The sequence below is a fragment of the Rutidosis leptorrhynchoides genome, chromosome 9 (assembly GCF_046630445.1).
Source record: "Rutidosis leptorrhynchoides isolate AG116_Rl617_1_P2 chromosome 9, CSIRO_AGI_Rlap_v1, whole genome shotgun sequence".
Taxonomy (NCBI): domain Eukaryota; kingdom Viridiplantae; phylum Streptophyta; class Magnoliopsida; order Asterales; family Asteraceae; genus Rutidosis; species Rutidosis leptorrhynchoides.
In genome coordinates this window covers 24001455-24025759 of record NC_092341.1, presented here as the reverse complement: position 1 = coordinate 24025759, position 24305 = coordinate 24001455, and the positions used below count along the sequence as shown (strand labels likewise).

The following is a 24305-nucleotide window of genomic DNA, read 5'->3' as shown; positions in this document are numbered from 1 at the left end:
TAATATTGTAAGACATTTTTGATCCATCACTAATCGAATGGCACTTCGTTTACATTCGATTACTGATGCAAAAACTCTGGGAAATAGGATTTAAAAGCTCAAACTTTGCAAAAATATTATAATAAGTGTTGGAGATATGGAGAACTTTAAACAATTAGAGGGAAGATTCCAGGAAACTCACACGAAGCTTCCACGAAGTTGTTAGGAAGCTCACATGTAGCTTCCACGAAGTTGTTAGAAAATTCACATGTAGCTTCCACGAAGCTTTCAGGAAACTCACATGTAGCTTCCATGAAGCTGTCAGGAAACTCACATGAAGCTTCAAGGAATTGTTTTTAGCTTACTCCTTAAACCATTCTATAAATAGACCCTTTTGTAACTCATTGTAAACACCCTACAAATATTCAGTAAATACATTCTCTAGTTGGTCCGTGGACTAAAGCAATCACAACGATTGCATATAACCACGTTATCTCTTGTGTCGATTTACATTTCTTTCATTTATAATCTTTCGTTCATTAAGTGGGTTAGTAATCTTGTAGAATTGCTATCGGTGAGTGATCTTGTTGAATCACTTGCGTTGTTTTGGGTCCTAATATCCTTACAACTAGTATCAGAGCTCAAGGTTTCGACTTTGGGTACGATGACGGAAGACAGAAAGTTTAGAATCGACCGATTCGATGGGAGAGACTTTGGCTTTTGGAAGATGCAAATTGAAGATTACTTGTATCAAAAGAAGCTACATCAACCTCCGTTAGAGACCAAGCCCGAAAGCATGAGCGATGCCGATTGGACGCTTTTGGATCGTCAAGCTTTGGGGGCGATTCGTCTTTCACTTGCTAAGAACGTTGCATACAACGTTGTGAATGAGAAGACGATGTTTGCTTGCTTGAAAGCACTCTCTAACATGTATGAGAAACCTACCGCTTCTAATAAGGTTTTTCTCATGCGACAATTGATCGCGGTGAGAAGAAGGGTAGAAAGAAGTCTAAGAAGAAGTATCCATCGAAAGATAGAAGTGAAGTTGTTTGTTGGGGTTGTAATCAAAAAGGACACTTTCAAAGGAATTGTAAAAATGGTCCGGCGAAGGGTGTGAACTTGACCGAGGAAGAAAGTGATGATGCACTTTTATGTAGTGTTGAAAATTCTATGGAGTCTTGGATTTTGGATTCGGGAGCTTCATTTCATGCTACTCATGTCAAAAGCATGATGAAGAATTTTCGTTCATATCAAGGCAAGGTGAGATTAGCGGACGACAAACAACTCAATATAGAGGGCATTGGAGATGTTGTATTGAAGACTACTCTTGGCTATAATTGGACCTTGAAAAACGTAAGGTACATTCCTAAATTAAAAAGAAAACTTATTTCGGTTGGTCAATTAGATGATGAAGGTAACGCGGTTACTTTTGAAAACCGCCAATGGAAGGTGGTTAAGGGTAGTTGTGTCGTGGCTCGTGGACATAAAAGGGGAACTCTTTATATGGTTGAAGTGTTTGATGAAGACACGGTGGTTGCTACGGTTAATGTTGAGTCCGAATCAACTCTATGGCACCGAAGACTCGGGCATATGAGTGAGAAGGGTATGAAGATGCTTGTTTTAAGTGGGAGAATTCCAGATTTGAAAAAGGTAGAACTTGGATTTTGCGAACCATGTGTATATGAGAAGCAAAAGAAGGTGACTTTTGGGAAATCGGGAAATGCTCCTAAGTTGGAGAAATTGGAGCTTGTTCATACGGATGTGTTTGGTCCAACCAATGTAGAATCACATGGAGGTTCTCGCTATTATGTCACCTTCATTGGTGACTCCACTCGAAAGGTATGGGTTTATTTTCTTAAAGCTAAATCTGATGTATTTAATACATTTGTGAAGTGGAAAGCTATGGTAGAAAATGAGACTAACTTGAAGGTCAAGTGCTTGAAGTCGGATAATGGAGGGGAATATGGTAGTCTTGAGTTTAAAGACCATTGTGCAAAGCTCGGTATTAGAATGTTAAAAACGGTACCAGAGACACCGCAACACAATGGGGTAGCCGAACGTATGAATCGTACGTTAAATGAAAGGGCTAAGAGTATGAGACTACATGCCGGTTTGCCTAAAATGTTTTGGGCAGATGCAGTTAACACGGCGGCTTATTTGATAAATAGGGGACCCTCAACACCGTTGGGTTTCCGAATTCCCGAGGAAGAATGGCATGGTAAGAAGGTGAGTTATAGTCACCTTAGGATCTTTGGGTGTAATGCATATGTGAAGACCAAAGATGCGGATAGAAACAAGCTTGAAGCTAAGTCAAAGAAGTGTATTTTCATAGGCTACGGGTCAGATGAAATGGGTTATCATTGTTGGGATAACGAGGCTAGAAAAGTAATTCGTTCTCGCGATGTTACTTTTGATGAAGATTCGGTCTATGGCAAATCGGAAACGGGGAGTCCTAAACCGGGTCATGTTACTTTTGACGATGTTTCTATTGATGATTTTACAGGTTCTAGTGGGAGTATGGGAAACAATGAATTGCCAATGAATGGTGAGGCGTCGGAAAATGCTAATGATGGGGATGGTTCGAAAAGCGGTGAAGATTTCGAACATAGTGCGAGTTCTAGTGATGAGGAGGATACAAATGAAACTGGTCCAACCATTTCGGTTACTCCTACACTAAGACGCTCGACTAGAGTGCCCAAACCTAATCCTAGGTATTCTCCATCAGCAAACTACTTGCTCTATACCGAGAATGGTGAACCCGAAAGTTACTTTGAGGCAAGGAAGACAAAATAATCCATACAATGGGAGCTTGCCATGAAAGAAGAGATGGGGTCACTTGAGAAGAATAAAACTTGGTCACTAGTGAAGTTACCTCATGATAAAAGGGCGTTGCAAAGTAAATGGGTGTATCGAATCAAGAATGAGTTGGATGGCAAGAAAAGGTACAAGGCTCGCTTGGTAGTTAAAGGCTTTCAACAAAAGAAAGGAGTTGACTACCAAGAGATATTTTCACCGGTGGTGAAGATGACTACTATCCGTTTGGTACTTTCTATGGTTGCATCCGAAGACTTACATCTAGAGCAACTAGATGTGAAGATTGCATTCTTGCATGGTGATCTTGTTGAAGAGATCTACATGAGGCAACCCGAGGGCTTTGAGGTAAAGGGTAAAGAGAAGTGGGTTTGTAAGCTAAAGAAAAGTTTGTATGGATTGAAGCAAGCACCTCGGCAATGGTACTTGAAGTTTGATGATTTTATGAAGAAGATTGGTTTCTTAAGATGTGAAGCGGATCACTGTTGCTACTTGAAGAAACTCAAGTCTTCTTATATAATCTTATTGTTGTATGTTGATGACAAGTTACTTGCAGGTTCCAACATGTCCGAAATTAACAAGTTGAAGGGATTACTTTCCCGTGAATTCAAGATGAAAGATCTTGGTGCTGCTAGGTAAATACTTGGCATGAGTATTGTGCGTGATCGTGTGAAAGGTACTCTATACTTGTCTCAATCCAAATATATTGAGAAAGTAGTAGAGAGGTTCAATATGGAGAATTCAAAGGCTCGTTCTATGCCTTTGGGTAGCACGATTAAGCTATCGAAAAGTCAATCACTAAAGACGGTAAAAGACAAAACAGATATGGAAAAGGTTCCATATGCATCAGCCGTGGGTAGTATTATGTATGCCATGGTTTGTACAAGACCCGATATTTCTCAAGCAGTGGGAGTTGTAAGTCGTTATATGTCTAATCCGGGGAAAGAGCATTGGGAAGCGGTCAAATGGTTGCTTCGTTATTTGAAAGGTACTTCTAATATGGGATTGTGTTTCTCCAAAAATAATCTCATACTTAGGGGTTATGCGGATGCTAATTTGGGTGGATGTGATGATTCGGGGAAAAGCACTACGGGTTATGTTTTCACAATAGGGAAGACGGCGGTTAGTTGGATGTCTCGACTACAAAAGAGTGTTGCTTTATCAACCACTGAAGCCGAATATATGGCTATTGCAGAAGCTTCTAAAGAGCTTGTTTGGTTGAAAAACTTCTTAGGTGAGTTAGGTAAAAGACAAGACTATTGCGTCTTGAATTGTGATAATCAAAGTTCGGTTCATCTTGGGAAGAATTCGGTGTTTCATAGTCGTACGAAACACATCAAGATAAGGTATCATTTTATTCGACAACATATAAATGATGGTACTTTATTATTGGAGAAAATCCTTGGTACGAAGAATCCTGTTGATATGTTTACTAAGGTTGTTACGACAGAGAAATTGAGGTTTTGCATTACTCAATTGATCTTCTAATGAATTGATGAGAGAAGACCCCAACTAGAGAATTAGAGAGTTAATGTTTCAATTCTAACAAGTAGTGTTGAAGACCTTGTATCGAAAGTCTACTCATCCGAAGTATGTGTTGAGTGTGCGTGTCCCAAATGGAGTTTGGCGGTATAATGGTGGTTTAACGTTCTTGGTTAGATCGTTGATATTTTGGGTTGACGAAGGTTGGGTTTGTTCAAAGTCTCCAAGTGGGAGATTGTTGGAGATATGGAGAACTTTAAACAATTAGAGGGAAGATTCCAGGAAACTCACACGAAGCTTCCACGAAGTTGTTAGGAAACTCACATGTAGCTTCCACGAAGTTGTTAGAAAATTCACATGTAGCTTCCACGAAGCTGTCAGGAAACTCACATGTAGCTTCCATGAAGCTGTTAGGAAACTCACATGAAGCTTCAAGGAATTGTTTTTAGCTTACTCCTTAAACCATTCTATAAATAGACTCTTTTGTAACTCATTGTAAACACACTACAAATATTCAGTAAATACATTCTCAAGTTGGTCCATGGACTAAAGCAATCAAAACGATTGCATATAACCACGTTATCTCTTGTGTCGATTTACATTTCTTGCATTTATAATCTTTCGTTCATTAAGTGGGTTAGTAATCTTGTAGAATTACTTTCGGTGAGTGATCTTGTTGAATCACTTGCGTTGTTTTGGGTCCTAATATCCTTACAATAAGAATATATTGTATTTGTGAATATTTTATATTTGAACCTCAAGTCAATGTGAGAATGTTCTTGGGAGTACGCATTGTGATCAACCTAGTTTCCTTTTTTATTAAAGGAAAGTTGTTAGCATCACCAGAGAGAGTGGATTTAACCACCTTCACGATCATTTGCCACGCACGCATAAACTTTCGGAGGAAACTCGAATCGCATTGCAAGATCCGATCCTTAAGCTATCCCGAGGATATATTTTGGAGATAATATTTAGATATTCTAGAGATTATTTAGTAATTATATTTAATTAGTTAATAATTATGTTTTTAGTTTGATTTAGTTTCCATTTATAATTAAGTTACTTATTTATCAAGTTTCTATTTATAATCATAGTTATATACGGAGTATATACATAGGCGTATATGTAAGCTATTGAAATCACAATCAAACTTTTATATTATTCCTATTCCTGTATAAAATAAAAGATCATTAAACCCTAAAAACAATTCTCTCAATGGATGCCCCGGTGGAGTTGATTCAGCGTATACAATCGTTGTTGCCGGTAGAAGAGGCGGCTCGTACGTGTGTGTTATCCAAGACTTGGTCACACGCTTGGTCTACCATCCCTCATCTCAGGTTTCATCAAACCTTAATTTATCCTTCAGAGGAAAAAAAAAGTGAATACACGATGTTTATGGATGGCACCGTGTCTAAGTATGTTCGAGACAACATACCAATTGAAAGTTTTGATCTGAAACTAGACGACATGGAGTCAGTTTCTCTTGCTTATGAATGGATTCGAACTGTTGCTGCCCGTCTTAAGGAGCTTTCCATCCATCATCTAACGTATAAATCAGAATTTTTACTTCCTCCGGGTGAGATATTCTCTTGTGGGAAATACTTACATACTCTGTGTATTAAAAATAGTCCAGTGAGAACCAAACTTGTGATCAACTGTGTGTCACTGAGAGTACTCGAGTTGTACAATGTAAAGATAACTGAAGAAGTATTTGATAGCTTAATCTCTACTTGTACCTTACCTGAGAAAATAAACCTTTTATATTGCTCCGGTTTGAAGACAATTAAGGTTAGTGATCAGGCATATTTTTACCATAGGGTTTAACATGCCTGCTCAATACGTTAGTGGGGTTTAAGGATCTTAGAACGAGGCTCTCTGGTCCGGCTACCGTGAATAACCCTGGCCGACATGATGATGTCGGCGGGGTGGCCAAGTGATTAAGTCCACCTTTTAATGACGATCGTCGATTAAAAGGCCCCAAATAAGGTCGTAGGTGCTAGTTAATCAAGAAACTAACCTGTTAACCTTGAGAAGATGCTAGATGATGTTGTTACATAAGACGTGTAGCAGATGATGGTTATGTAACGTGATGATGTTTAGAATGATAGTTAGGGTTTGTATATATAGGCAAACCCTAATTCTAGAACCATCCGAGATAATGACAATCCTTTCCATAACAAACTCCCCCGAATCACGGATGCAATTATGGAAAAGATATTTACTTGATAGCCAAGTAATCGCTGTTCCAGGAACAAAGGCATTAGATATGAATCCGCATACCGCATAACGCATAACGCACATGAGCACACGCATACGCACCCTAGAGGGTGCCCGCATAGATATGGGGTGCGCATGCGGATTGCGGTATCATTATGTCCCCCCAGTTTGATGTTCTATGGCGCAAGACATACGACATCAAAATATTAAGCGGAAAAAACAAGAAAACGGCTAGCATTCAATGTTCCGCGTGCGTTTCGAGGTCATTTAATGCCTGTCACTGTCGCAGAAGACCATTCAACTGACAAGACGTAAAGTGTCAGTTGGCAGGCGCGTGTCAGCCACGCGCTCATAGGTAACCATACCCAACTGACATCCACGCGCGCACTTAAAATGCCACCCGTTGATCGCGTAACACGTGTACAGCCATGATCAACGCATTCCACCCCATGACTCAAAATAGTCACTATAAATAGCCCCAATTCACACACATTTCCATTTTTCTGCTCCAAACTTCCCCAATACGCTGCTATATTCAATTCCGATCAAATCCTAAATACTCCGGCCACCGTCTAAAGGTTAGTAATTCTCCAACCACTCTATAGAAAATGACTAAGGCTAACGAGACCTATGTAGATAGTGTTAGATCGGTTATAGAGCAGAAACACATTGATTACTTAGTCAAACAATACCCACCGTTAGCAAAGTATAATTCGGTGCCACCCCTTTCTAATCAGCGTGCTCACGAGCCACCGGAGAAGAAGGTGGCCATCTACGAACATGCGTTCAAGCACGGCAACTTTAGGGTTCCCCCCTCTGACTTCTTCCTAGGCGTACTAGACCACTTCAGAGTGGGATTAGGGCATCTACACCCGTATGCCATAGGTAAAATAGTACTATTTGAGATGTGGTGCGTCGCACTCAACAAGGTACCGCTGGTTAAAGTTTTCTGTCATCTATTTGAAACATTTTTGGTGGCCGGGTATGAAAGCCGATGTTGCTAAATACGTAGGAGAATGTTTGACGTGTTCTAAGGTCAAAGCTGAGCATCAGAAACCATCAGGTCTACTTCAACAACCCGAAATCCCAGAATGGAAATGGGAAAACATTACCATGGATTTCATCACTAAATTGCCAAGGACTGCAAGTGGTTTTGATACTATTTGGGTAATAGTTGATCGTCTCACCAAATCAGCACACTTCCTGCCAATAAGAGAAGATGACAAGATGGAGAAGTTAGCACGACTGTATTTGAAGGAAGTCGTCTCCAGACATGGAATACCAATCTCTATTATCTCTGATAGGGATGGCAGATTTATTTCAAGATTCTGGCAGACATTACAGCAAGCATTAGGAACTCGTCTAGACATGAGTACTGCCTATCATCCGCAAACTGATGGGCAGAGCGAAAGGACGATACAAACGCTTGAAGACATGCTACGAGCATGTGTTATTGATTTCGGAAACAGTTGGGATCGACATCTACCGTTAGCAGAATTTTCCTACAACAACAGCTACCATTCAAGCATTGAGATGGCGCCGTTTGAAGCACTTTATGGTAGAAAGTGCAGGTCTCCGATTTGTTGGAGTGAAGTGGGGGATAGACAGATTACGGGTCCGGAGATTATACAAGAAACTACTGAGAAGATCATCCAAATTCAACAACGGTTGAAAACTGCCCAAAGTCGACAAAAGAGCTACGCTGACATTAAAAGAAAAGATATAGAATTTGAAATTGGAGAGATGGTCATGCTTAAAGTTGCACCTTGGAAAGGCGTTGTTCGATTTGGTAAACGAGGGAAATTAAATCCAAGGTATATTGGACCATTCAAGATTATTGATCGTGTCGGACCAGTAGCTTACCGACTTGAGTTACCTCAACAACTCGCGGCTGTACATAACACTTTCCACGTCTCGAATTTGAAGAAATGTTTTGCTAAAGAAGATCTCACTATTCCGTTAGATGAAATCCAAATCAACGAAAAACTTCAATTCATCGAAGAACCCGTCGAAATAATGGATCGTGAGGTTAAAAGACTTAAGCAAATCAAGATACCAATTGTTAAGGTTCGATGGAATGCTCGTAGAGGACCCGAGTTCACCTGGGAGCGTGAAGATCAGATGAAGAATAAATACCCGCATCTATTTCCAGAAGATTCGTCAACACCTTCAACAGCTTAAAATTTCGGGACGAAATTTATTTAACGGGTAGGTACTGTAGTGACCCGAACTTTTCCATGTTTATATATATTAATTGAGATTGATATTTACATGATTAAATGTTTCCAACATGTTAAGCAATTAAACTTGTTAAGACTTGATTAATTGAAATATGTTTCATATAGACAATTGACCACCCAAGTTGACCGGCGATTCACGAACGTTAAAACTTGTAAAAACGACATGACGATATATATATGGATATACATATGGTTAACATGAGATTATGATAAGTAAGTATCTCCATAAGTATATTAACAATGAGTTACATACATATAAACAAGACTACTAACTTAAGGATTTCGAAACGAGACATATATGTAACGATTATCGTTGTAACGACATTTAAATGAATATATATCGTATTAAGATATATTAATATATCATAATATCATGATAATATAATAATTTAAAATCTCATTTGATATTATAAACATTGGGTTAACAACATTTAACAAGATCGTTAACCTAAAGGTTTCAAAACAACACTTACATGTAACGACTAACGATGACTTAACGACTCAGTTAAAATGTATATACATGTAGTGTTTTAATATGTATTTATACACTTTTGAAAGACTTCAATACACTTATCAAAATACTTCTACTTAACAAAAATGCTTACAATTACATCCTCGTTCAGTTTCATCAACAATTCTACTCGTATGCACCCGTATTCGTACTCGTACAATACACAGCTTTTAGATGTATGTACTATTGGTATATACACTCCAATGATCAGCTCTTAGCAGCCCATGTGAGTTACCTAACACATGTGGGAACCATCATTTGGCAACTAGCATGAAATATCTGATAAAATTACAAAAATATGAGTAATCATTCATGACTTATTTACATGAAAACAAAATTACATATCCTTTATATCTAATCCATACACCAACGACCAAAAACACCTACAAACACTTTCATTCTTCAATTTTCTTCATCTAATTGATCTCTCTCAAGTTCTATCTTCAAGTTCTAAGTGTTCTTCATAAATTCCAAAAGTTCTAGTTTCATAAAATCAAGAATACTTTCAAGTTTGCTAGCTCACTTCCAATCTTGTAAGGTGATCATCCAACCTCAAGAAATCTTTGTTTCTTACAGTAGGTTATCATTCTAATACAAGGTAATAATCATATTCAAACTTTGGTTCAATTTCTATAACTATAACAATCTTATTTCAAGTGATGATCTTACTTGAACTTGTTTTCGTGTCATGATTTTGCTTCAAGAACTTCGAGCCATCCAAGGATCCATTGAAGCTAGATCCATTTTTCTCTTTTCCAGTAGGTTTATCCAGGGAACTTAAGGTAGTAATGATGTTCATAACATCATTCGATTCATACATATAAAGCTATCTTATTCGAAGGTTTAAACTGGTAATCACTAGAACATAGTTTAGTTAATTCTAAACTTGTTCGCAAACAAAAGTTAATCCTTCTAACTTGACTTTTAAAATCAACTAAACACATTTTCTATATCTATATGATATGCTAACTTAATGATTTAAAACCTGGAAACACGAAAAACACCGTAAAACCGGATTTACGCCGTCGTAGTAACACCGCGGGCTGTTTTGGGTTAGTTAATTAAAAACTATGATAAACTTTGATTTAAAAGTTGTTATTCTGAGAAAATGATTTTTATAATGAACATGAAACTATATCCAAAAATTATGGTTAAACTCAAAGTGGAAGTATGTTTTCTAAAATGGTCATCTAGACGTCGTTCTTTCGACTGAAATGACTACCTTTACAAAAATGACTTGTAACTTATTTTTCCGACTATAAACCTATACTTTTCTGTTTAGATTCATAAAATAGGGTTCAATATGAAACCATAGCAATTTGATTCACTCAAAACGGATTTAAAATGAAGAAGTTATGGGTAAAACAAGATTGGATAATTTTTCTCATTTTAGCTACGTGAAAATTGGTAACAAATCTTTTCCAACCATAACTTAATCAACTTGTATTGTATATTATGTAATCTTGAGATACCATAGACACGTATACAATGTTTCGACCTATCATGTCGACACATCTATATATATTTCGGAACAACCATAGACACTCTATATGTGAATGTTGGAGTTAGCTATACAGGGTTGAGGTTGATTCCAAAATATATATAGTTTGAGTTGTGATCAATACTGGGATACGTATACACTGGGTCGTGGATTGATTCAAGATAATATTTATCGATTTATTTCTGTACATCTAACTGTGGACAACTAGTTGTAGGTTACTAACGAGGACAGCTGACTTAATAAACTTAAAACATCAAAATATATTAAAAGTGTTGTAAATATATTTTGAACATACTTTGATATATATGTATATATTGTTATAGGTTCGTGAATCAACCAGTGACCAAGTCTTACTTCCCGACGAAGTAAAAATCTGTGAAAGTGAGTTATAGTCCCACTTTTAAAATCTAATATTTTTGGGATGAGAATACATGCAGGTTTTATAAATGATTTACAAAATAGACACAAGTACGTGAAACTACATTCTATGGTTGAATTATCGAAATCGAATATGCCCCTTTTTATTAAGTCTGGTAATCTAAGAATTAGGGAACAGACACCCTAATTGACGCGAATCCTAAAGATAGATCTATCGGGCCCAACAAGCCCCATCCAAAGTACCGGATGCTTTAGTACTTCGAAATTTATATCATATCCGAAGGGTGTCCCGGAATGATGGGGATATTCTTATATATGCATCTTGTTAATGTCAGTTACCAGGTGTTCACCATATGAATGATTTTTATCTCTATGTATGGGATGTGTATTGAAATATGAAATCTTGTGGTCTATTATTATGATTTGATATATATAGGTTAAACCTATAACTCACCAACATTTTTGTTGACGTTTTAAGCATGTTTATTCTCAGATGATTATTAAGAGCTTCCGCTGTCGCATACTTAAATAAGGACGAGATTTGGAGTCCATGCTTGTATGATATTGTGTAAAAACTGCATTCAAGAAACTTATTTTGTTGTAACATATTTGTATTGTAAACCATTATGTAATGGTCGTGTGTAAACAGGATATTTTAGATTATCATATTTGATAATCTACGTAAAGCTTTTTAAACCTTTATTGATGAAATAAAGGTTATGGTTTATTTTAAAATGAATGCAGTCTTTGAAAAATATCTCATATAGAGGTCAAAACCTCGCAACGAAATCAATTAATATGGAACGTTTTTAATCAATAAGAACGGGACATTTCAGTTGGTATCCGAGCGTTGGTCTTAGAGAACCAGAAAATTTGCATTAGTGTGTCTTATCGAGTTTGTTAGGATGCATTAGTGAGTCTGGACTTCGACCGTGTTTTCTTTAAAAATGATTGCTTAACATTTTTGTTGGAAACTATATATTATTAACATGTATATATTATGTGATATATTAATCTCTTAACATGTTTGATATTATGTGATAGATGTCTACCTCTAGAACAAGTCCCATTGACTCACCTAATAATAATGAAGAGTCAAATGTAAATTGGAATGATTCGTGGACTGATTCACAAGTTCCCGAAGAGGAACCGGAAGAAGAGTCGGAACCGGAAGAAGAATCGGAACCGGATGAAGAAATAGAACCGGTGGGGGAAATAATAAAACGGTTAAGTAAAAGAAAATCCTCAACCAACCGACCAAGGTTAATTATGGTCAATGGTGTTTCCGCCAAGGAAGCAAAATATTGGGAGGATTACCAATTCTCCGATGAATCGGATTCCGACGAGAATTCCGATGATGTTATAGAAATTACCCCAACTGAATTTAAAAAGGAAAAAGAAAATAATAAGGGAAAGGGCATAAAAATAGAGAAATCTAATTCCAACCCCGATGAACTTTATATGTATCGTCAACCCCCGAAGTCCTTAAGTTGTAACAATGACCCGGGAACCTCTAAACCACCAGGTTTTTCTAAACCAATGTGGAAAACGACGGCTCGTATTAGGGGAACATCATATATCCCTAGAAACTTGGCAAAACGAACCAAAACCGAAGAAGAAGAAACGAGCGAGTCGGAATAAGATAGTTGTATTCTTGTGGTGTAATATATGTAATATAGTGTGCTTATGCTTTATGATATATGTAAAAATTGCTTGTATTAATAAGTATTTTTTTTATGAATCTAACTCTTGTCTATTTTACAGATTAAAAACACAAAATGGATAGACAACCCAATATTTTAAGAGACCTACCCGGAGACATGATTGATGAAATCTTGTCTAGAGTCGGTCAGAATTCCTCGGCACAACTATTTAAGGCGAGATCAGTTTGTAAGACATTCGAAGAACGTTCCAAGAATGTCTTGGTTTATAAGAGACTTTCGTTTGAAAGATGGGGGATATCACATTGGGAAACCCATAAGTTACGATGTGTTTACTTTGACGCATATATTGCGGGGAACCCAAATGCTATTTTACGCAACGGGTTAAGAAATTATTTTGACTCAATATATCCGAATATTGGACTTCGTGATTTAGAAAAAGCGGTTAACATGCAACACAAAGAAGCATGTTATGCTTACGGATTAGTAATGTTCGCTTCTCACCAAAGTGAGAACAAAAATATCGGGCTACAACTATTAAACAAAACGTTTCCACAAGTGACGGAGTCGGTAATTGGGGTAAGAAATGAGGTTTTTAGATTGTTATGGGACTGTTGGACATTACGTAACCCTCGTCCCTTTGACGACGTTACAACACGCTGTCTTATCAACGGCCATAACGGTTATGTTCCACAAGACCAAGGATGGGAAGTAGTCCTAGTAAAACCAGAATGCATGACTTGTTTCTGGACGTATGAATTACGTGTCTTTATTGCCTTTGCTGAACGACTTGTGTACTAGCTAGAATTATCTTCACAACTATCTTGTATCAAAGTTATTGTGTGCTATATTTCATGCTTTATGTAAAATAAGCGGTATTGTAAGTTTGTAAAATATTGTATAAAAGTTTGAACGCGAAATATTATTATAATCTGTTTTTCATATAGAATTGTAGTAGTTGAATTGTATATTAGCTACTAAGTATGAACTTAACGGGTAGGTACTACCCGAATTTAAACTTATAAAACGCTAATATGAAGAAAAAGCTTTTATAAATGAGTTCATATTATGCTATGAAATACTATTAACTACTCTTAATATTCTGTATGATTAACTTGTTCCATTTGACTATTTTGAAGGCAATGGCACAGACTACTCGACACACCGTGAATATGAATGAAGAGGAATTCCGTACTTTTCTAGCTTCAAACATAGCCGCAGTACAGGCTGCGCTACATACCAGCAATAACCTTGGATCTAGCAGTACAGGAAATCGTGTAGGATGCACCTACAAAGAATTCACTGCCTGCAAACCTTTGGAATTTGATGGAACCGAAGGACCGATCGGATTGAAACGGTGGACCGAGAAGGTCGAATCGGTGTTTGCCATAAGTAAGTGTACTGAAGAGGACAAAGTGAAGTATGCTACGCATACCTTCACAGGTTCTGCGTTAACATGGTGGAATACCTATCTAGAGCAAGTGGGACAAGACGATGCGTACGCACTACCGTGGTCAGCATTCAAGCACTTGATGAACGAGAAGTACCGTCCCAGAACCGAGGTCAATAAGCTCAAGACAGAACTTAGAGGGTTACGAACCCAAGGATTTGATATTACCACATACGAAAGACGATTCACAGAATTGTGCCTATTGTGTCCGGGAGCATTCGAAGATGAGGAAGAGAAGATCGACGCGTTTGTGAAAGGATTACCGGAAAGAATCCAAGAAGATATAAGTTCACACGAGCCCGCCTCCATACAACAGGCATGTAGAATGGCTCACAAACTAGTGAACCAGATTGAAGAAAGAATTAAAGAACAGACTGCTGAAGAGGCCAATGTGAAGCAAGTCAAAAGAAAGTGGGAGGAAAACGGTGATAAGAATCACCAATACAACAACAACAGCAATTACAACAATAATCGCAACAATTATCCCAACAATCGTAACTACAACAAACGGCCCAACAACAACAACAACAACAACAATCATCCCAACAACAACAATAACCGCAACAACAACAACAATCAGAAGCAGCTATGCCAAAGGTGTGAAAAGTATCACTCGGGGTTCTGCACCAAATTTTGCAACAAGTGTAAAAGAAATGGTCATAGCGCGGCGAAGTGTGAGGTCTACGGACCAGGGGTTAATAGAATGAAAGGAACAAATGGTGTCGGAACGAGTAATGGCGGAGCAAGTAGTGTTGGAGCAAGTTATGCCAATGTAGTTTGTTATAAATGTGGAAAACCGGGCCACATTATTAGAAATTGCCCGAACCAGGAGAACACGAATGGACAAGGCCGCGGAAGAGTTTTCAATATTAATGCGGCAGAGGCACAGGAAGACCCGGAGCTTGTTACGGGTACGTTTCTTATTGACAATAAATCTGCTTACGTTTTATTTGATTCGGGTGCGGATAGAAGCTATATGAGTAGAGATTTTTGTGCTAAATTAAGTTGTCCATTGACGCCTTTGGATAGTAAATTTTTACTCGAATTAGCAAATGGTAAATTAATTTCAGCAGATAATATATGTCGGAATCGAGAAATTAAACTGGTTAGCGAAACATTTAAGATTGATTTGATACCAGTAGAATTAGGGAGTTTTGATGTGATAATCGGTATGGACTGGTTGAAAGAAGTGAAAGCAGAGATCGTCTGTTACAAAAATGCAATTCGCATTATACGAGAAAAAGGAAAACCCTTAATGGTGTACGGAGAAAAGGGCAACACGAAGCTACATCTTATTAGTAATTTGAAGGCACAAAAACTAATAAGAAAAGGTTGCTATGCTGTTCTAGCACACGTCGAGAAAGTACAAACTGAAGAAAAGAGCATCAATGATGTTCCCGTCGCAAAAGAATTTCCCGATGTATTTCCGAAAGAATTACCGGGATTATCCCCACATCGATCCGTTGAATTTCAAATAGATCTTGTACCAGGAGCTGCACCAATAGCTCGTGCTCCTTACAGACTCGCACCCAGCGAGATGAAAGAACTGCAAAGCCAATTACAAGAACTTTTAGAGCGTGGTTTCATTCGACCAAGCACATCACCGTGGGGAGCTCCTGTTTTGTTTGTCAAGAAGAAAGATGGTACATTCAGGTTGTGTATCGACTACCGAGAGTTGAACAAACTTACCATCAAGAACCGCTACCCACTACCGAGAATCGACGACTTATTTGATCAACTACAAGGCTCGTCTATTTATTCAAAGATTGACTTACGTTCCGGGTATCATCAAATGCGGGTGAAAGAAGATGATATTCCAAAGACTGCTTTCAGAACACGTTACGGTCATTACGAGTTTATGGTCATGCCATTTGGTTTAACTAATGCACCAGCTGTGTTCATGGACCTTATGAACCGAGTGTGTGGACCATACCTTGACAAGTTTGTCATTGTTTTCATTGATGACATACTTATTTACTCAAAGAATGACCAAGAACATGGTGAACATTTGAGAAAGGTGTTAGAAGTATTGAGGAAGGAAGAATTGTACGCTAAGTTTTCAAAGTGTGCATTTTGGTTGGAAGAAGTTCAATTCCTCGGTCACATAGTGAACAAAGAAGGTATTAAGGTGGATCCGGCAAAGATAGAAACTGTTGAAAAGTGGGAAACCCCGAAAACTCCGAAACACATACGCCAGTTTTTAGGACTAGCTGGTTACTACAGAAGGTTCATCCAAGACTTTTCCAGAATAGCAAAACCCTTGACTGCATTAACGCATAAAGGGAAGAAATTTGAATGGAAGGATGAACAAGAGAAAGCGTTTCAGTTATTGAAGAAAAAGCTAACTACGGCACCTATATTGTCATTGCCTGAAGGGAATGATGATTTTGTGATTTATTGTGACGCATCAAAGCAAGGTCTCGGTTGTGTATTAATGCAACGAATGAAGGTGATTGCTTATGCATCTAGACAATTGAAGATTCACGAGCAAAATTATACGACGCATGATTTGGAATTAGGCGCGGTTGTTTTTGCATTAAAGAGTTGGAGGCACTACTTATATGGGGTCAAAAGTATTATATATACCGACCACAAAAGTCTTCAACACATATTTAATCAGAAACAACTGAATATGAGGCAGCGTAGGTGGATTGAATTATTGAATGATTACGACTTTGAGATTCGTTACCACCCGGGGAAGGCAAATGTGGTAGCCGATGCCTTGAGCAGGAAGGACAGAGAACCCATTCGAGTAAAATCTATGAATATAATGATTCATAATAACCTTACTACTCAAATAAAGGAGGCGCAACAAGGAGTTTTAAAAGAGAGAAATTTAAAGGATGAAATACCCAAAGGATCGGAGAAGCATCTTAATATTCGGGAAGACGGAACCCGGTATAGGGCTGAAAGGATTTGGGTACCAAAATTTGGAGATATGAGAGAAATGGTACTTAGAGAAGCTCATAAAACCAGATACTCAATACATCCTGGAACGGGGAAGATGTACAAGGATCTCAAGAAACATTTTTGGTGGCCGGGTATGAAAGCCGATGTTGCTAAATACGTAGGAGAATGTTTGACGTGTTCTAAGGTCAAAGCTGAGCATCAGAAACCATCAGGTCTACTTCAACAACCCGAAATCCCAGAATGGAAATGGGAAAACATTACCATGGATTTCATCACTAAATTGCCAAGGACTGCAAGTGGTTTTGATACTATTTGGGTAATAGTTGATCGTCTCACCAAATCAGCACACTTCCTGCCAATAAGAGAAGATGACAAGATGGAGAAGTTAGCACGACTGTATTTGAAGGAAGTCGTCTCCAGACATGGAATACCAATCTCTATTATCTCTGATAGGGATGGCAGATTTATTTCAAGATTCTGGCAGACATTACAGCAAGCATTAGGAACTCGTCTAGACATGAGTACTGCCTATCATCCGCAAACTGATGGGCAGAGCAAAAGGACGATACAAACGCTTGAAGACATGCTACGAGCATGTGTTATTGATTTCGGAAACAGTTGGGATCGACATCTACCGTTAGCAGAATTTTCCTACAACAACAGCTACCATTCAAGCATTGAGATGGCGCCGTTTGAAGCACTTTATGGTAGAAAGTGCAGGTCTCCGATTTGTTGGAGTGAAGTGGGGGATAGACAGATTACGGGTCCGGAGATTATACAAGAAACTACTGAGAAGATCATCCAAATTCAACAACGGTTGAAAACTGCCCAAAGTCGACAAAAGAGCTACGCTGACATTAAAAGAAAAGATATAGAATTTGAAATTGGAGAGATGGTCATGCTTAAAGTTGCACCTTGGAAAGGCGTTGTTCGATTTGGTAAACGAGGGAAATTAAATCCAAGGTATATTGGACCATTCAAGATTATTGATCGTGTCGGACCAGTAGCTTACCGACTTGAGTTACCTCAACAACTCGCGGCTGTACATAACACTTTCCACGTCTCGAATTTGAAGAAATGTTTTGCTAAAGAAGATCTCACTATTCCGTTAGATGAAATCCAAATCAACGAAAAACTTCAATTCATCGAAGAACCCGTCGAAATAATGGATCGTGAGGTTAAAAGACTTAAGCAAATCAAGATACCAATTGTTAAGGTTCGATGGAATGCTCGTAGAGGACCCGAGTTCACCTGGGAGCGTGAAGATCAGATGAAGAAGAAATACCCGCATCTATTTCCAGAAGATTCGTCAACACCTTCAACAGCTTAAAATTTCGGGACGAAATTTATTTAACGGGTAGGTACTGTAGTGACCCGAACTTTTCCATGTTTATATATATTAATTGAGATTGATATTTACATGATTAAATGTTTCCAACATGTTAAGCAATTAAACTTGTTAAGACTTGATTAATTGAAATATGTTTCATATAGACAATTGACCACCCAAGTTGACCGGCGATTCACGAACGTTAAAACTTGTAAAAACGACATGACGATATATATATGGATATACATATGGTTAACATGAGATTATGATAAGTAAGTATCTCCATAAGTATATTAACAATGAGTTACATACATATAAACAAGACTACTAACTTAAGGATTTCGAAACGAGACATATATGTAACGATTATCGTTGTAACGACATTTAAATGAATATATATCGTATTAAGATATATTAATATATCATAATATCATGATAATATAATAATTTAAAATCTCATTTGATATTATAAACATTGGGTTAACAACATTTAACAAGATCGTTAACCTAAAGGTTTCAAAACAACACTTACATGTAACGACTAACGATGACTTAACGACTCAGTTAAAATGTATATACATGTAGTGTTTTAATATGTATTTATACACTTTTGAAAGACTTCAATACACTTATCAAAATACTTCTAATTAACAAAAATGCTTACAATTACATCCTCGTTCAGTTTCATCAACAATTCTACTCGTATGCACCCGTATTCGTACTCGTACAATACACAGCTTTTAGATGTATGTACTATTGGTATATACACTCCAATGATCAGCTCTTAGCAGCCCATGTGAGTCACCTAACACATGTGGGAACCATCATTTGGCAACTAGCATGAAATATCTCATAAAATTACAAAAATATGAGTAATCATTCATGACTTATTTACATGAAAACAAAATTTCATATCATTTATATCTAATCCATACACCAACGACCAAAAACACCTACAAACACTTTCATTCTTCAATTTTCTTCATCTAATTGATCTCTCTCAAGTTCTAAGTGTTCTTCATAAATTCCAAAAGTTCTAGTTTCATAAAATCAAGAATACTTTCAAGTTTGCTAGCTCACTTCCAATCTTGTAAGGTGATCATCCAACCTCAAGAAATCTATGTTTCTTACAGTAGGTTATCATTCTAATACAAGGTAATAATCATATTCAAACTTTGGTTCAATTTCTATAACTATAACAATCTTATTTCAAGTGATGATCTTACTTGAACTTGTTTTCGTGTCATGATTTTGCTTCAAGAACTTCGAGCCATCCAAGGATCCATTGAAGCTAGATCCATTTTTCTCTTTTCCAGTAGGTTTATCCAAGGAACTTAAGGTAGTAATGATGTTCATAACATCATTCAATTCATACATATAAAGCTATCTTATTCGAAGGTTTAAACTTGTAATCACTAGAACATAGTTTAGTTAATTCTAAACTTGTTCGCAAACAAAAGTTAATCCTTCTAACTTGACTTTTAAAATCAACTAAACACATGTTCTATATCTATATGATATGCTAACTTAATGATTTAAAACCTGGAAACACGAAAAACACCGTAAAACCGGATTTACGCCGTCGTAGTAACACCGCGGGCTGTTTTGGGTTAGTTAATTAAAAACTATGATAAACTTTGATTTAAAAGTTGTTATTCTGAGAAAATGATTTTTATAATGAACATGAAACTATATCCAAAAATTATGGTTAAACTCAAAGTGGAAGTATGTTTTCTAAAATGGTCATCTAGACGTCGTTCTTTCGACTGAAATGACTACCTTTACAAAAATGACTTGTAACTTATTTTTCCGACTATAAACCTATACTTTTCTGTTTAGATTCATAAAATAGGGTTCAATATGAAACCATAGCAATTTGATTCACTCAAAACGGATTTAAAATGAAGAAGTTATGGGTAAAACAAGATTGGATAATTTTTCTCATTTTAGCTACGTGAAAATTGGTAACAAATCTATTCCAACCATAACTTAATCAACTTGTATTGTATATTATGTAATCTTGAGATACCATAGACACGTATACAATGTTTTGACCTATCATGTCGACACATCTATATATATTTCGGAACAACCATAGACACTCTATATGTGAATGTTGGAGTTAGCTATACAGGGTTGAGGTTGATTCCAAAATATATATAGTTTGAGTTGTGATCAATACTGAGATACGTATACACTGGGTCGTGGATTGATTCAAGATAATATTTATCGATTTATTTCTGTACATCTAACTGTGGACAACTAGTTGTAGGTTACTAACGAGGACAGCTGACTTAATAAACTTAAAACATCAAAATATATTAAAAGTGTTGTAAATATATTTTGAACATACTTTGATATATATGTATATATTGTTATAGGTTCGTGAATCGACCAGTGGCCAAGTCTTACTTCCCGACGAAGTAAAAATCTGTGAAAGTGAGTTATAGTCCCACTTTTAAAATCTAATATTTTTGGGATGAGAATACATGCAGGTTTTATAAATGATTTACAAAATAGACACAAGTACGTGAAACTACATTCTATGGTTGAATTATCGAAATCGAATATGCCCCTTTTTATTAAGTCTGGTAATCTAAGAATTAGGGAACAGACACCCTAATTGACGCGAATCCTAAAGATAGATCTATCGGGCCCAACAAGCCCCATCCAAAGTACCGGATGCTTTAGTACTTCGAAATTTATATCATATCCGAAGGGTGTCCCGGAATGATGGGGATATTCTTATATATGCATCTTGTTAATGTCGGTTACCAGGTGTTCACCATATGAATGATTTTTATCTCTATGTATGGGATGTGTATTGAAATATGAAATCTTGTGGTCTATTATTATGATTTGATATATATAGGTTAAACCTATAACTCACCAACATTTTTGTTGACGTTTTAAGCATGTTTATTCTCAGGTGATTATTAAGAGCTTCCGCTGTCGCATACTTAAATAAGGACGAGATTTGGAGTCCATGCTTGTATGATATTGTGTAAAAACTGCATTCAAGAAACTTATTTTGTTGTAACATATTTGTATTGTAAACCATTATGTAATGGTCGTGTGTAAACAGGATATTTTAGATTATCATATTTGATAATCTACGTAAAGCTTTTTAAACCTTTATTGATGAAATAAAGGTTATGGTTTATTTTAAAATGAATGCAGTCTTTGAAAAATGTCTCATATAGAGGTCAAAACCTCGCCACGAAATCAATTAATATGGAACGTTTTTAATCAATAAGAACGGGACATTTCAAGAAGGATGTGAACAAAACCCCGGTCCTTGATGATGAGGAAACAAAGCTATTGGAGAAGTGCGCTAACGCACAGCTGGTGTACCGGTCATACTGGAACGTAATGTTGTGGTTAGGGAAGATCTCCGCACACTGGCCATGGGAAGATGTGCGTCCAGTCATAGTCGGACCGGATGGAAAGGGTAGGAATAGTATAATCACGTACTAACATAACAGAGTACTTTTTTATATGTGCTAACACATGCGTGCATGTTTGCAGAGATGAAGATGAAGAAAGTACTTTTAAGCTAAATTTTTAATTTCCCCGGCAGCGGCGCCAAAAATACCTGATGTTATGCGAGGTGTATATAAAATAGCTTAAATTTTAGCAGGAAATACTATTAAATATGATACAATTTTACACAAGATATTTATTTATTTATAGAATGGATATACTTAAACCTTGCTACAACACTTATAGGCAGTGTACCTAATCGTACAGTAGTGTAGTTTTTAGTAAGTCCGGTTCGTTCCACAGGGAAAATCTTTTAATCAAAGATTAACGTTATATTAGTTTAATTTATAAAAATACGAATATATATATAAGTAATATTATTATTTTAAAGGGGGGTTTTTACCGTTTAATGACCGGTTTGTCGATTTTAAAACTTTAGTCGCAGTTAAAACCAAATGTAAAATATTAAATAAATAAAAGACTTAATTTAAAGCGTAAAGTAAATAACGATAATGAAATTGCGATAAATAAAAGTGCGATAAAATAAACTTGCGATAATTAAAAAGTACGATAATTAAAAGTGCAATTAAATACAATAACAATAAATAAAAATGCGATAATTAGAAGTGCAATTAAATATGAAATAAAGGAAATTAAATATGAAATAAAAGAATTATGCTTATTTAAACTTCCGTAATCATGATGTTTGACGTGTTGATTTTAGTTTTATGCCCATGGGTTAATTGTCCTTTGTCCTGGATTATTTAATATGTCCGTCTGGTTTTTTGTCCATAACAGTCCATCAGTCATAAATATAAAGGGCGAGTGTCCTCGTCAAATTATCCTTATACCCGAAGTCAAATATTCCAACTAATTGGGGACTTAAACTGTAACAAGGTTTTATTACTTTGTTTAATAATTACACCAGGATGTCGACTGAGTGTAACCCAAGGTTTTAATACTTTGTTAACAATTATGCCAAGTGTCCTTATACATAATTTCACCCCTGTTTTAATAATTCTAGTGGCTATTAATCCATTCCCGTATCCGGTTAAATGAACGATTATTCGTACATATAAATATCCCGCCCATCGTGTCCGATTGAGTGTATATGGTTATTTATAGGGACGTCCAATTGTAAATCGTTATATTAACATTAACAAACTATCATTTAGTTAAACAAATATAAAGCCCATTAATAGCCCATAGTCTAATTTCCACAAGTGTCGTTCTTTTGTCCAAACCCCAATTATGGTACAAAGCCCAATTACCCAATTTTAATATTTTTAGCCCAACATCATGATTACTTCGGATTAAATAAGCATAATAATAACTTAGCTACGAGACATTAAATTAAAAAGGTTGAACATAACTTACAATGATTAAAAATAGCGTAGCGTTACACGGACAGAATTTCGACTTACACCCTTACAACATTCGCTAACACACCCTTATTATTAGGATTTAAAATTAAAATTAAAATTAAAATATAAATTATATATACATATACTACGTTGAGTGAAGAAGAAAAAGATTTGTTTTTGTGGTGCACCAAAGCTCGATTATTATAGGCATGTGGGCTGGAACTGGGGCTCATGCGATCGCATGGATTTATGCCTTCCAGGCCATGCGATCGCATGGCCAGCTGGGGAGGCTCACATTTGGTTGTTTTCTTCTGCCGACGGTTTTATAATATAATATAATATATATATTAATTTTAAGAATTAATTATATATTATATTATATTTATGTGCATAGTTGACTTGTAATTTTTAGTCCGTTGCGTCGAGAGTTGAGAGTTGACTCTGGTCCCGGTTCCGGATTTTCAAACGTCCTTGCGTACAATTTAATATCTTGTACTTTTAGTTTTGAATCTTGTACTCTTGTAATTTTGAGACGTTTCTTATCAATAATTGGAACCTCTTTGATTGTATTTTGTAATTTTGAGCTTTTTGGTCGTTTGCGTCTTCAATTCGTCAAATCTGTCTTTTGTCTTCATCTTTTATTATTTAAGCGAATATCACTTGTAAATAGGACAATTGCAACTAAAAGCTTGTCTTTCTTGAGGAATAATGCTATGAAATATATGTTCGTTTTTAGCATTATCAAATATTCCCACACTTGAGCGTTGCTTGTCCTCAAGCAATATAGTTTTGAAATACTAGAATCACTTCTTTATTCTTCACACTTTGTACATCAGTGATTTCTTTACGGCGGTATAAACAATGGTAGTAACGATGTGGTTTACAGTCCCACATGACTATAAAATTTAGATCCATTAAGGAAATTGGATCTTTATGAAAACATTTAATCTTTTGAGAATTAAATCTAGTTTTTACCCTAGATAAGTTT

General features: G+C 36.5%; 1 protein-coding gene across 1 annotated transcript; it reads left to right on the top strand.

Annotated features, from left to right (window-relative positions):
• Positions 1-5487: 5487 nt before the first annotated feature.
• On the top strand, positions 5488-6096 carry LOC139867838 (putative F-box/LRR-repeat protein At5g02930). Its single transcript, XM_071856188.1, has one exon. It carries the CDS (start codon positions 5488-5490, stop codon positions 6094-6096), a length of 609 nt encoding a protein of 202 aa, XP_071712289.1.
• Positions 6097-24305: the final 18209 nt, after the last annotated feature.

What these genes read in the sequence shown, in the direction of transcription:
- LOC139867838 (XM_071856188.1), top strand. Translation starts at nt 5,488, where the DNA reads ATGGATGCCCCGGTGGAGTTGATTCAGCGTATACAATCGTTGTTGCCG.